The sequence below is a fragment of the Spermophilus citellus genome, assembly GCF_964194105.1.
Source record: "Spermophilus citellus genome assembly, chromosome: 2".
Taxonomy (NCBI): domain Eukaryota; kingdom Metazoa; phylum Chordata; class Mammalia; order Rodentia; family Sciuridae; genus Spermophilus; species Spermophilus citellus.
This window is the reverse complement of record NC_138183.1, coordinates 163333220-163349376: the sequence shown is the minus strand read 5'-3', so window position 1 is coordinate 163349376 and position 16157 is coordinate 163333220. Positions and strand designations below refer to the sequence as shown.

The 16157-nt window shown below is 34.3% G+C and overlaps 1 protein-coding gene across 1 annotated transcript in view; it reads right to left on the bottom strand.

Moving 5' to 3' along the window:
• GUCY1A2 (guanylate cyclase 1 soluble subunit alpha 2) overlaps window positions 1-16157 on the bottom strand; it is a 297421-nt gene that overhangs the window by 94117 nt on the left and 187147 nt on the right. The window contains exon 5 of the mRNA XM_081278772.1: window positions 9154-9639. Within this exon, the coding sequence (XP_081134898.1) occupies window positions 9154-9639 (486 nt within the window). The remainder of the gene's footprint in view (window positions 1-9153; window positions 9640-16157) is intronic.

Here is a 16157-nt window from a genome sequence, read left to right as displayed (position 1 = left end):
TGTTTTCTTGCACTCTAAAGACAAAATGTAGTATTTTTATTATACATTTTAACAACACCATATGATATTCTCTAGTCATTGAAATTTATCATTACTTATTTGTGTGTGTTGTTTAAGTGCTATCTCCTTCATTAGACTATAAAATCCATGAATACAGAAGTCAAGTCTGGTTTTTTTCACCACTTTGTGTGGAGCCTGACACAAGGTGAGTTCTCTGGGTACTTCAAAACTTTGAAATATGAATGGGTAAATGTGGTCAGTCAGGTTGTGGACCTCCTTAGATCGTGCAGTCTTAGGACTTCCCAGAGCACCACAAGTAAGTTGTTCAAATTTTCAAAATCTCATTTATTTTCTTCTTCCATTAAAAACAGATAATATCTATTTTTGCAGAGTTGCTGAAAGAATTAAATGAGATAATCATAATTTTAACTAATTAATCATTAATTATGCAATTATTTGTTTAATGCTATTTCCAAGGGTGAATTACAAGCACCTAAGAAGTTTCAGATGGAAATATAAGTAAAAGAAAATACGTGATCATTGACCATGTAAAAATAAAATGGTCATGAGACCATAAATAACTATATGGGAACAAATGGAATAACCTAGAAGAAATGGATAAAACACTAGAAGTATATAGCTTACTGAGAATGAATCATGAAATAGAAACTATACCAAGTAAAAACACTAAATCAATAATTTAAAAACTTCCTTAAAAAGGAAAGCCCAGGGTCTGGGGTTGTGGCTCAGGGGTAGAGTGCTTGCCTAGAATGTAGGAGGCATTGGTTTTGATTCTCAGCACCACATATAAATAAATAAATAATAAAGATCCATCAACAACTAAAAAAAAATTTAAAAAAAAGGAAAGCCAAAAATTTTACCAAGCAATGGGTAAAAAATTTCACAGGTGAATTTTACCAAGTGATTATAATAATGCCAAAAGTTCATTAATTCTTTCAAAAAATTGAAAGTGGGGAACATTTCTGTTATGGTTTGGATCTAGAGTGTCTCCCAAAAGTTCCTGTGTTGAAGATGTGGTGCCCAAGTCAACAATGTTCAGAGGTGGGGATTTGGGGAAGCGATAGACCATGAGGACCCTAACCTCATCCATAGATTATCAATTTGATGAATTAATAATTTGAAAGGACTACTGGTAGGAGGTGGACACTATAGGTAACTGGGGCATGGCTGAAGGAAGGCATGAGGGCATACCCTTGGGGACTATATGTAATCCCTGGGTCCTCCCAGGCTCTGCCCTGTCTCTGCTTCCCAGTTGCTATGAGCTGAGCAACTTTACTCTACCAAACCCTTTACCACAATGTTCTGCCTCACCTCAGGCCCAAAGCAATGGAGGTAGCCAAGCATTGATTGAAACCTCTGAAACTGTGAGCCAAAATAGACTTTTCCTCCTCTGAGTTGTTTTTCTCAGGTATTTGTCACAGAGACAAAAAGCTAACAACTTACAAACTCATTTTGAAGATCAATATTACCCTGATACCAAAGCAAAAAGGATAGTACAAGAAAAGAAAATTACACGCCAATATCCCTGTTGAACAGGGAAGCAAAATCCTCAATAAAGTACCAGCAAACCAAATTCAACAACACATTGAAAGGATTATATTCTGTGATCAAGTGAGATTGATCCCTGGGATGCAAGGATATGGGAAGCTTCAGAGAGGCAATCAGTGAATGCAATACACTACATTAACAAACAAAGGGTAAAAACTATATGGTCATCTAAATATATAGAGAAAAGGCACTTGAAAAAATTCAGTGCCATCTTATGAAAAATAAATTCTTAAAGAATGGTACCTCAACATAAATATTACCCAATGCTGCAAGTGAAAGACTCTCACTAATCTTCCACAGTTAACTGTGCCATTACACAATAGATCTCCTTTGTATATCAAGACACTGTAATAAATTAATTTCTGAACTCAAACAACTTGTTCACCCTCATTACTGACCACTTTTTTATGTCAGTATGAGCAACTTAGCTTTTGGTTCTGCACATTTTGCAATTTTAAGTTTTACTATCCATTTGTTATGTTAATATGTTTACTTAAAAATAATACTTCATAATATCCGCTTTTCTCCATAAACAATTCTTGTCATTGAACAATTGTTTCAGATACCCTCAGGCCTTTCAGTATAAGATTTCTGCCAAGGTTTAGAATGTAAATATGTCAGCTGTATCACCATCAATTTTTTAATAATTCAGTATTGGGTGAGTTTACTAAAATGGAAATTAACATTCCAGACAACACAGTTCTCTCTCATCTGATAGCATAATGTCAGTGCAATGGGAAAATATTGGCAAATTGGGGTGTTTCTACTAACCTTTTCCAAAACTAAACCTTAAATTAATGCTGCTATCCAGCAAAAATCCTATAAATAGTTCTCCCACTATTTACTACTTAACAATATGTGTAATTTAAATGTGCAGATTTTTAAAATCAAAACCAAACTGAAGAAATCCATTTTTGTTGAACACAAACTGTGTTCCAGTCACAGTGCTCAATGCTTTAATTGTGATATATCACTTATTTTCCAGAACAATCTTGTGGCATAGATGTTATTATATCCCTTTTGAAAATAAATCTAGTAAGTAGCAGAGATATTATATTAATTTAGTTCTGATTCAGTTTACAGCTCACATTTTAGAACAATAGTTTGCATCATTCGCGTATCAGGTAGGCAGTGTTCCCCATCAACCAGATAAAGAACCAGGACCAAAAATTTCTCTGGCCTGTATTACATAAAATTGTACATATAATTTTTTTCTTCAAAAATTGGTATCTTGTCTCTAGTAACTTTTGATGGGACAGGTGGAAGAATTTCTCTGAAGGTCCCCTGGTTCTATAAGATTCTAAGATATCAATTTTCAGTATTGAAGCTCTATGTTGGCTAGGAAAATGTTCTCAAAGCACAACCCTGCTGGCTCCCTATCAACAGATCATTCATCTATGACAAGTTTTAAAACCCTGCTGGCTCCCTATCAACAGATCATTCATCTATGACAAGTTTTAAATGATTCGGTTTCGTTTTTGTAAACATCTTTTAAAGTAGAAAAATGAGAATTTAAATTTGTTGTAAAATAAGTCCAAGCTAACATCATACCCAACAGTGAAAAACTAATAACTTTTCCTCTAAGATCAGGAACATACCAAGGGTGCCTGCTGTCATCACTTCTATTCTAGCCTGACCAATTAGACAAACCAACAAACAAAAAAGAAAAAAAGAGAGAGAGAAAATGAAAAAAGAAAAGATATCCAAATTAGATAGGAGGAAGTCAAATTGTCTCTGTGTGGAGATAACATGATCTTCTATTTAGAAGGCCATAAAAACTTTACAAAAACTGTCAAAACTAATAAACAGGGCTGGGGTTGTAGCTCTGTGGTAGGCACTTGCCTAGCATGTATGAGGCACTGGTTCTCAGCATCACATATAAATAAATAAAAAGTCCTATACACCACTAAAAAAAAATCTAAAAAAGTAATAAACAAATTTAGAATGTTTCAAAACACAAAATTAGTATACAAAAACAGTTGTGTTTCTATATAATAATAAGGGGCCATCCCAAAAAAGAATTTTTAAAAATTTGCATTTATAATAGCAACAAAAAGAAAACAATTTAACCATGGAGGTGAAGTATCTGTAGAATCTATGAGGACCCAGTGAAGACAATACCAACAACGCATTTCAAGATGCTATTCTCTTGGCCCCTTATTGTTACTTCCCTCCTTATCCTTCCTTCACAATCTCTTTGGCATACAATTTGATTCTAATAATCTAAAAGAATGAAGCCAAACCAGAAGTATTTTACCAGTAAGCACTGGACACTCAATGTTTATATACATACAAACAAGCCTATTAACGCACACATATATGTTGTTTATCAACATACACACACACACACACACACACACACACACACCCCACACACATGCCCAGATACACTCATTTCAGAAATAATGGCAGCTAACATTGATATTACTGCTATAAACCAAACACTGTTTTAAGCATTTCACATCTATCTTATTTAAAAGCCTGTAAAATATAATCACACATTAGATAAAATTAGTTTATATTTACAGATGATGAAACTGAAGCACAGAGGTTAAATAAGCAACTAAAGGTGGAAAGATGAAATTTCCAAGTGGGGAACTAATAGAGGACTGAGTTTGCACAGCTGTGGCCAATTTGAATCAGAGGAATGAAGAGAAGGATCTATCCTTCTCCTTGCTGCTTGCTTATCTCCAGCCTAAATGCCAAAGGCAAAAAATATTAATTGAGCAAACCCCTCTTCACCAATTTTTAGAACACTATATAGTATTTTGAAACTAACCATATAATTCTGCTAGTAGAAAAGGCAGCAAAACACAATGCTTATCTGTGACTTTCACCTCGCCTCCTAAAACATATAAATTAGTTCTTTGCACTCATTAAAATCATGATAAAAATAGTCAATTTGCATAACATTTTGTTAGCTTCTATGGAAGTTATTCCCCCTTATCAAATGAATAAGTTAAAATGTTTATTGAATGAGATAATGAGTGAACTGAATAATTTTCTCTTCAACAATTCTTCTTTTCTAACTTACAGGAAGACATTGTTGCTTCATTTCCAGTCAAATAGCAGCAAAAGTATATGATGCTGATATTGATGGAGACTGCTGAAAAGGACCAGTATAAATCTTTAATTGTGTTCAATATCAAAAGTTTGTGCACTGGTCATTAAAGCATAAAATATGTAAATTTAGGGGGGTGGTGAACCAGTTACTCTGTACTAAATGGAACTGGCATTTAATTCTGGGAAATAGAACAAAATGAAATATACATATTTATAAAATTCCAAGAATAACCTAAGTACTTTAAAAGGCTTTTTGTTTCATTCTAAAGCAAAACGAGAAGAAAAGGACATTTCATTTATGCAAAATCATATTCATACTGCAGTGACACCCTTGAGAGATTGTGCTGCTTTTTCTGAAGGCTGGCTGAAGGTCCAGTGAACAGACAGCTTTGGTAGCTCAGTATTGTCAAACGTCAAGACAAATAAAAATTCTTGAGGCATAAAGTTCTGCAGGTTTGGAACTTTATGTGAGCAATGTCTGCTCTCTTCTATTAACAAGAAGGTTAAAGGTGGGGATTTAACTCCATGATAACACCTTATCGAATATACAAATTCAGGAATGCCAGCATATCTGGGTAAAGCCTAAACAATCTCCACTAGGATGCCCAAATCCACAGGGCTTGCCTAGCTGTGTTTAACATACACACTCAAACAAAACACTGATCACGTTATATATAAACCTTTCTGTTATAGATATGTATCACTATTTACTTCTGAACTCTGTATTCACTTTTATAGTGTGTTATGATTTCAATGTGTCTCTCAAAATTCATGTGTTGAGAAAGGGAAGGTACTAGAGGATGAAATAGAGTGAATTATGCTATACACATGTATTAATGTATCATAATTAATCCCACTTTATGTATAATTATAATGCATGAATTGAAAAAGTACTAGAAGCAAGACCAGTAAAGGAAGGTGAGAGAGGATGGGAGGGAAAGGAGAAGCACTGGGAAATGAAATGGAGCAAATTACGTTATATGCATGTATGAATACATCACAATGAACCCTGCTATTATGTATAATTATAATGCACCAATAAAAACCATAATAAAACAATTAAAATTATACCAAAGAGAATAATAGTAATCATTTGTTAGAGAAGACTTCATTTAGAATTGAAAGTTATATAAAAATATTGAAATGAATAAAGAAGAGACATAAATTTTTTTTAAAAAAATCACATGTTGAAAACTTAATCCCCACGCAAGAATATTGGGAGGTAGGTCCCCTATGAGTCTCAGTTAAAGCTCTGATTTATTATCTGCATTATTTTACCTTTCTGAAGCTCAGTTGCTTTATCTGAAAGTAGAGATAATGTAATAACTCAATAAATGGCAGATAACCTGACATTTACTACTCTACCCCAGTGCTGGTCTAAGTGTCATTCTTATAAGCTCACTGAAATACGATGTAGCTGTGAGACAGATTAATCAGTATTTTTATTTTATACTGTATGGTACTGAAGAACAGTGAGATTAAGAAATTGATTAAAGCTGAAAAGATGAGAACTCTAAGAAGCAGTGAGATGCTGCAGCTTTGGCAGAATAGAATGGGAGGAGCTGGGGAAGTACTTGCCTTTCTTGCTGCCTCTCAAAGGGCTTGTCAAAGTACAAACATAAAATAAGGCAAAACCTACATTATTGCTTTATTATCCAATGTGATTGTTATGATTTTCATTGTTATTACCATCATCATCATCATCATCATCATCTATAAAGCATTATTAGATCCAATAAGAGTCACTTGTTCTTTCTTTCTTTATTTATTTATTTTTGATTCTCTATACTCTACAAAATCTGAGAGGGAACACAGTATGTAGTACATTATTTATGTTGGCTTTTTCCTGAATATATTTGCCTTCCTAGTTACAGTAGAATCAAAAGGACATTTGTGCCTCCTTCAAGTTACCTAGTTCCCACTTAATATTCACATACCTTTAACATCTTGGTAGCCAACCACTGTAACTTTCTCTATGCTTAAAATATGCACAGTAAAGTTATTTTAGCAGAATTTTCTTTCTTACCATGTCCTATCACAAGGAACTGAATTCTCTTACAATTGTCATGGTTTTTCCCTCATGATAGAGAAACACGGAATAATGAGATGATCAAGGAAAGGGAAACCACAAGTTTAGAGACTCAGAGTTTCACTGTGTCACAGCAGACTGTGAATGCCTCATCTGAGCCACCCCCTCTGGCTCTTTTTCAATGGCATTTGTCTTTACCTGGTTTCCTTTCATATTCCTAACATATAATAAAAGTGGGCTGTATTTATCTCTGTGAAATGATTATTCCATTAAAAATTCTACCCACACTTTAAATCTAGCAAAACTCTTCATTTTACTAAATCATCAGAATAGGGATCCTTTAAAAAAAAAGAAAGAAAGTGTAGCCTTTGGGATTTTTAAAATTTCAGTAATTTAAATTTTTGCAGAAAGTTTATGGTATAAAATAGCAAGTAGGTTCATGGTATAAAATAGTACTGTCTAAACTTTCCAGAAAATAAACTGTGATAATTATAATTATTAGAAAGCAGGCAAGTCGAATGCAGAATTTTTGATTTATATCCCTTCTTATAATGTACTTCATTTTATCTTTATCTTATACAGAGGAAACATTCATTATTCCCTCTCTCTGGACACACTTGTCACCACTGTGGCTTCAGCACACATTATCCCATAGCATCAGTGACATTTTAAAGACACCTAGCCCTGGATTTTACTTGTATATATTAATTAAGTTTCATAAGCAAACTTAGTGTAAGAAATTTTGTGAACTGGATTGTTTCTGTTTATTTTTGAATACACACCACACACACACACCATACACACGTACACACACTCAAGGTTGTGTATCAGAGAAAGATAAAATCCATTTTGCAAGTTAAAAGGTGCTGATAATTATTTATGACTACATAAAATTGCCCATGATTTAATAACATACAGGACAATTTTAATATCACATGTGATATTTCCACAGATTTTCTTTTTCTGAGGTTTCCCAGCTAATCTTAAAGGAAGGGACATTTGATGTCTGTGTAAGGTAATTGTAGTTTTAAACTCTGACATTGTTGTAGTACCCTCAGAAGTCACATTTCTTCATCTCAAAACCTAACTGATACTTTTATTTAAACCAGGGATTCCCAAGATTTTTCAAAAGTGGATCTATTTGTCCATGTACATTCCTCAGTTAATTGTAGAAATTTAGGGCTAGAAAATACCTGTTTTAGCTAAAAGAAGCTAACGCTGAAAGTCAGTGACTTTGAAGGAAAAGATTGGTGATTGCAGAAATTGATATAATAATGTCCAAATCTGGAGGAAGGAAAGTGTTGGCAAACCCAGGCTAATTTCCCCTCTCTTCTAGAAATGACAGGGCATTACACTGATAGATACACTCTAGCGTCTTGTTGGCTTAGAATCAGACAGGTGGCTATACACTCGGCAATACCTCTATGATAAATGGTAAAATAATAAATTATAAAGAAGTTAAAAACTATAGGAATTCTTATTGTGTATAAGAAGGCAAAACCCCTCATATGTCTCCACTTTGACTATTTATCATTCAGAAGAGACTTAACTGAAATAACACTGGTTCTATGTTTTACATAATGCAATGAGAGAGGACTCCTTTCTCCAGAAGATATACCCTGATTAAACAGCTTCTGGAACATAATAGGAAACTAATAAAGTAAAACAGACGATTCTTTCCAAATCTGCTTATGTGAAAATCATACTACAAAAATAAACAGCTTGTCTAGTTGGATTGTTTGTTTATATTAGTATTTGTTACCCTTCCTATAAAAAAGCCCTCTACTCTGAAACTGTGTGATCCATATAAAATTCCATTTAAAAGTTGCAGAGTTATTCATTACTGGGTTAAATTACTCAAGATGTTGCTATGCTTCTAACAAGAAATAAACTAAGAAATTTGCCAAATCAAATCAATAAATGGTTATCGATTCCCATTATGAAAGTTCTTGCATTATGTAGCTTCAAAAATTAAGATGCTTCCACCAAAAAGCAGACATTTGGGCAGTAACTAGGATATTTATATGTATTCTTTTAGTATTAAAAGAGTTTCACTTAATTGATTAACCATGGTTTCATTGATAGTGCAATGCACACTTTAATATAATTTGCTATTTCCTTGTAACTGTCAACATAAAATTCTTAGTTAATATCATAATTTCATTCTTTAAGCAAAAATAAGTATGTAGTTCAAATTTGTCTAGAATTACAAGTTTAATTTTTTTAAAATAACAATGAATTTAGAGAACTAGCTATACAGAATTCTTACTGAGCAATATAAGGATTTACAGTTACTTATATCAATAGTATAAGTTGACTTATAATGAAAGTTTACTTATAAAGCATAAAAACTTGTATTCTGTATTAAGGCTTCTAGATAAAGAGATATAAGATAAATTATTCTTAAGTTCAAGTAAAAAATGCATTTTGAAACTTAAGATGACAATTTTCTTTTAAATAATATGTATATTTAAGTAACTAAAATCCATTACCTTATAAATATCCAAAAATCCACACTGGTGGTCGAATCTAGTGTACAGTTCATTCAGCATGCTGATCACCTGCATGGGGGTACACTGGGCACATATGGCTGTGAAGCCTACAATGTCCGAAAAGAGCATGGTGACATCATCAAACTTTCTGGCTTGCACTTGCTGCCCTTGCCACAACTGCTGGGCCACATCACCAGGGAAAATAGAATACAGAAGATCCACTGTCTTCTTTTTCTCTTCTTCCAGGGCCTGGTGAGTTCTTTCCAAAGTTGCCTTTAATTTGTCCATCCTCTTCTTCAAGCCATCTTGGGCTTTTGCCTGCTCGCCAACCAAAATGACATCTCGGGTGGCATCATGGATAGGGATATCTGAGAGATGTAGGCCCCGACCCATCAGTTCATCCAACTTGTCCACACATGGGGAGCCCAGAAATAAAATGGAATTTGATTCTGGAACATGGATCATTTGACCTTTTACTTCCATCACCTGTGAAATTAACATGGAATTTTGATCAGTATTTTTCCTTCATATGATATGTCGGAAAAAGCTTTATTATTTGATGAGTAGGATGAACAAGAAATAAAACATTTCAAATTCAAATTGCAACTTACAAATTCAGATTCATCTTGCCAACTACTCCCTTGAGGGTCCTCATAATAAGGGCCTTTAGCTATTAGTTTTTTGATCCTCAGAGTAGTCATGTGACATACTCTTTTCATTTTCATTTTAAAGAATGAAATCTGACTGGTGATTGTCAAAGTTACTAGAAACAATATACTAATTTATGAAGAAAAAAATTATATGTGCAGTTTTATGTAATAAAGGCCAAAGAAATTTTTGGTCCTGGTTCTTTGTCTGGTTGATGGGGAACACTGCCTACCTAATATATGAATGATGTAAACTATTGTTTTCTAAAATATGAGCTATAAACTGAATCAGAACTAAATTAACATAACATCCCTGCTACTTACTAGACTTATTTTCAAAAGGGATATAATAACACCTATGCCACAAGATTGTTCTGGAAAATAAGTGACATATTACAATTAAAGCAATGAGCACTGTGACTGGAACACAGTTTGTGTTCAACAAAAGTGGATTTCTTCAACTTGGTTTTGATTTAAGAAATCTACACATTTAAATCACACAAATTGTTAAGTAGTAAATAGTGGGAGAATTATTTATAGCATTTTTTGCTGGATAGCAGCATTAATTTAAAGTTTAGTTTTGGAAAAGGTTAGTAGAAACACCCCAATTTGCCAATATTTTCCCATTGCACTGACATTATGCTATCAGATGAGAGAGAACTGTGTTGTCTGGAATGTCAATTTCCATTTTAGTAAACTCGCCCAATACTGAATTATTAAAAAATTGATGATGATACAATTGACATATTTACATTCTAAACCTTGCCAGAAATCTTATACTGAAAGACCTGAGCATATCTGAAACAATTGTTCAATGACAAGAATTGTTTATGGAGAAAAGCTAATATTATGAAGTATTATTTTAAGTAAACATATTAACAAAACAAATGGATAGTAAAACTTAAAATTGCAAAATGTGCAGAACCAAAAGCTAAGTTTCTCATACTGACGTAAAAAGTGGTTAGTAATGAGGGTGAACAAGTTGTTTGAGTTCAGAAATAAATTTTTTACAGTGTATTGATACACAAAGGAGACCTATCGTGTAATAGCACAGTTAACTATAGAAAATTAGTGAGAATCTTTCACTTTCAGCATTGGGTAACATTTATGTTGAGGTACCATTCTTTAAGAATTTATTTTTCATAAGATGGCATTGAATTTTTTCAAATGCCTTTTCTCTATATATTTAGATGACCATATGGTTTTTACCCTTTGTTTGTTAATGTAGTGTATTGCATTCACTGATTGCCTCTCTGAAGCTTCCCATATCCTTGCATCCCATGGATCAATCTCACTTGATCACAGAATATAATCCTTTCAATGTGTTGTTAATTTGGTTTGCTGGTATTTTGTTGAAGATCTTGCCTAATAATGCGTAATTTCAAAAATACTTTTTATATAATCCATTGTCAAAGAGAAATTGTCAAAGAAATTTCAAAATCTAAGATGTAATGAAAAAAAGGGCTGTATAACATATTAAAATAAACAACATGCAACAGTGTTGAGAGAGAAATTTATCGCTCTAAAATGCTTTATTTCAAAAAAAGATCATTAGTCTATAATATAAACTCCTACATCAAGAAAAATAAGAGAAAAATAATCCAAAGCCAAAAGAAAAAAGGAAATAATAAGCATAAGTGTGTTGTTTAATGACATTGAAATCAGGGTGGGGGGTGGAGGGAGATAAAGAAAATGAACAAAAAAATTCAAAAACATCAGCAAATCTAATAAGACTGATAAAATAATAAGTGAGAAAACAAATCACCAGCATCAGGAACAAAACAGAATAACATTATAAATAATAGAGCATCAAAAGAATAACTGAGGTACATTTTTGACAACTTTACCTTACAAAAACTAACATGCTAAGTAAAATAAGCCAATTCCCCCAAACCAAAGGGCAAGAATGTTCTCTCTCATATGCAGATACTAACACACAATAAGGCAGTGGGAAAAATAGAAATTCATTGGATTAAGACAGGCGAGATGGCAGAGGCCAGTAATCCCAGTGGCTCAGGAGGCTGAGACGGGAAGATCGCGAGTTCAAAGCCAGCCTCAGCAAAAGCGAGGCAATAAACAATTCAGTGAGACCCTGTCTCTAAATAAAATAAAAAAATAGACTGGGATGTGGCTCAATAGTCAAGTGCCCCTGAGTTTAATCCCTGCTACAAAAAAAAAAAAAAAAAAAAGAAGAAGAAGGAGAAGGAGAAGAAGAAGAAGTAGAAGTAGTAGTAGTAGTTGTTGTTCATTGGATTAGACAAAGGGGAATGAAGGGAAGGGAGGAGGAATGGGAATAGGAAAGACAGTAGAATAAACTTAATATAACTTTCCTATGTTCATATATGAATACACCATCAATTAAATCCCACATTATGTACAACCACAAGAATGGGATCCTAATCAAAGTAAATTATACTCCATGTATACATAATATATCAAAACATACTCTACTTTCAAGTAGAAATTTAAAAAAAGACACTGAATTTATAATCCAGACATATCTTGAAAAAGAATTTTAAGGACTAGTTGATCCTCCTGGAAAATTCAGCCCAATATTTGCAGAAGTATTAATACAAAATTTACATAATTACTTCCATAAAATAAAGGAGAAGGAGACACTTAAATGAGGTGTATCTTCACACTTTCCAAAAAATTCCATCAGCTCATCGACAGAAGAAATTATTTATTTGTCCTTGCACATCTATAATCTAGCTAGTATGTGATGATCCATATGTAATGAGAAGCATGTTTGACCAGAACTACACAATCCCAATATGTAGTTTCTTCAAACTGTATAAGTAAATGTCATCCATATGCAAAGACTTATCCTCTGTAAAGTATATTATTTAAGCCTTGAGTGTTATGCTTACCTAAAACTATTTGAACTGGGACCTCCACTCAAAATAGTTTCTGTAATTTTAACAATGTTTTCCATTTGGTAGACTTGTTAAATTGCTCAGTTAATAATGCAGAAGAGAACACGAAAGTCAAGAATGCCCACCCTTGCCTATTTTATTCAACATAGTGGTAACTACAGTAATTAGGCATGTAAAAGAAATAAAAGGCATCCTAATAAGAAAGGAAGAAGATAAATTGTTCTTATTTGTAGACAACATGATAATAAGATTGTACTTGGATATCTACGGGGATTAATTGCAGGACCCTTCTCAGATAGGAAAATCCACAGATGCTCTACTTCCTAAAGCAAAATATGAGCATATAACCTACACATATCCTTGCATATATTTTAAATCATCTCTAGACTACTCATATTATCTCGTACAGGATAAATTCCCTTCTAAATAATTGTTACACTGTACTTTTGGGGGAGATAATGATAAGAAAAAGAGAAATGTTAAGTAAAGACAAAATTATTTATTTAAATATTTTTGACTTCCAATTGGTTAAATTTTCTGATGTAGAACCTGAGGATATTTTATATAGAAACCCCTAAAAACTCAACCAAAAACTGTTAGAACTAATGAGCAAATTCAGTAAAGTTGCAGAACACAAATTAAATATATAAAATTATTAGCATTTCTATACACTAACAGCAAACTATCCAAAAAATAAATTTAAAAAACCACTCCATTTAAAATAGTATCAAAAAGAAAAATACATGTAAATAAAAAAATGTAAATATAACTAAGGAGGCAAAAGACATATACACTGAAATGAAAGAAATTGAAAACATACATTAAGTAAAAGCTGGCTTTGTTCATGGAGGTGGAAAATTAATATTTTTAAATGTCTACACTACTCAAATGGTTTACAAATTAAATATAATCCCTATCAAAATTCAATAGCATTTTCCATAGAAATAAAAAATAAATAAAACTAGAATGGAACCGCTAAAGATCCCAATAACTAAAACATTCTTGAACAAAGAACAATGTTGGAGGCATCACAGTACCTTACTTCAAAAAATACACTCCAAAAGCTATATTAACCAAAACAGAGTGGTACTGGCATATAAACAAATAAACCAATAGGACTGAATAAAGAACCTGGGAAAAATCCTCACATATTTATAGTAAATTGGTCTTTGACAAAGGTGCCAAGAATACATAATAAGAAAAGAACAGTCCCTTTGATAAATGATTTTGGGAAAACTGGATACCCTAAATGCAGAATAACTTAATTAGACCCTTATCTCATGCCATATAAAAATCAACTCAAAATGGATTACAGAATGCAGAGATCGCCTGAAGAAAGGGACAAAATATTTGCAAAACATCCATAGGATAAAGGGTTAATATCTAAAATATATAAGAAATTCAACTGAAGAATAAAACAAAAACAAAGAAATAAAAAAATCCCTATTAAATATGCAAACAGCCCAAACAAACACATCTCAAAAGAAAAAATACAAATGACCAAGAGGTATAGTCATGCATCTCAATGTTTCTATCAACAAAGGACCACAATACAATAGCAGTCCCATAAAATCAGACCTCCTAGTGACATCACAGCCATCTCAGTGTGAGTAAGTGTAGTCTATGACGTTCACAGCAAGGAAATCACTTAATGATATATTCCTCAGAATATATCAACGAAGGAGTTGATGCATGACTAAGTAGGAAAAACTGCTCAACGTCACTAAACATTAGGGAAATGTAAATCAAAACCAATAAGGCTGAAAATAGAAGGGAGATAAGTGCAGTACAGGAAAGGAGGGAGGACGGGGAAAGGAAAGAAATGTGGAATGAAATAGACCAAATTATGCTATGTATAAATATGAATATACCATAGTGAATTTCACATTTATATACATTTATAAAGCACCATTTAGAAAAATAATGAATAAATAGAAGGAAGACAGTAGAGTACAGGAAGGGGAATAGAAGGAGGAAGGAAAGAAGGGAAAGAGGAAGCACGGAAGACTAAAATGGAGCAAGCAAATTATGTTCCATGCTTGTGTGATTGTGTCACAATGAACCCCATTACTATGTATAACTTTAATGCACCGATGAAAGAATTTTTTTAATAAAATAAAAATAGTTGTTTTAACATAGTCTCTTTAAATGGCAATTATCCAAAAGATGAAAGATTATAAATGTTGATAAGGATGTGAAGAAAAGGGAACCTTTGCACACTACTTGGGGAATGGAAATTAACACAGTCACAGTATGGAGGCTCCTCAAAAACCAAAAAATAAAACTACCCTATGACCCAGCAATGTACTACTGGGTATATATCTAAAGGAAATAAATCGGTATGTTAAGCAAATACCTGCACCCCATGTTCACTGTAGCTATTCACAACAGCCAAAATATGAACTCAAATGTCATTCAAGATATGAACTGATGTTTGTGGTATGTATACACATTGGCATGTGCCATATAATCAGAATGGGATGCCAACAGCCTTCTAAAAGAAGAAAATCCTCTCACTTATGAGATCATAAATGAACCTGAAGGACATGGAACGTGAAATCTGGCACAAGAAGACAAACACCAAATAACCGCAAGATCTCCCCTGTATGTGGAGTGCAAAATAGTCAAACCCAGGGAGAAAAGTAGTGATTACCAGAGGCTAGGGGAAGGGAGGACTGGGGAGATGTTGATCAAATGAGACAAAACTTCAGCTGGAAGACATAAATAAAAAATAAGAATAATGGAAGGGGGAGAAGATGGCGGCGGGAAGTGAGTAAGCCGCTCCGTGCTCCGCGCTGCCACGCCCGCAGCGTATGTTGCCACGTCTTAAAAGATGAAGTAAAGATCATTAAAGGAGATCTGTCAACAAAGACTCAGCACCGTGTCAAGAAAGGGGCCTAGGTGGAGTGAATCCGCCACGACTCCAGCCAAGGTGGAGTGAGTCCATCACGACTTCAATGCGAGCAGTAAGGCTGCAGCCCCTGAGCTGCCTGGCTCCCTCGGCCCCTCCTCCTTCTCCTCTCCGCCTTTCTGCTTTGCTTCTCCTCTGCCGTCTCTCCTCCCACGCTCAGTCCCTAAATCTAGATCTCAATTTCTTTCCCCCACCCCGCTCGCTCTCCCGCGTGTCAGTACCTGGCCCACGCGGCCCCGAGGCACTGCCTCCCCTCCCCCAGCCCGCACCCCCTCCCTGGGGGTCCCAAAGGCCACAGCTGGGCCGCCACCGCGCCGCCGCCGCCGCCGCTTCCCGTGGAGCACCATAGAGCAGACTCTTCACCGCGCGAGTGAGCTGCCGAGTTAAATGGAACAGCTGATAAGATGAGTGACAATTTAAAATCTAAGTGATCCAACATGGTGGCGGACGCGGAGAGATCAAGTCTCTAACCCCTTCAGCTGCGCGAGCATAGGGAGAAGTAAACTGTCAAAATACTGTTCGCTCAGGACCACTAGGCACTGTTGAGCTGAAGGGGATCCCGGGCGAACA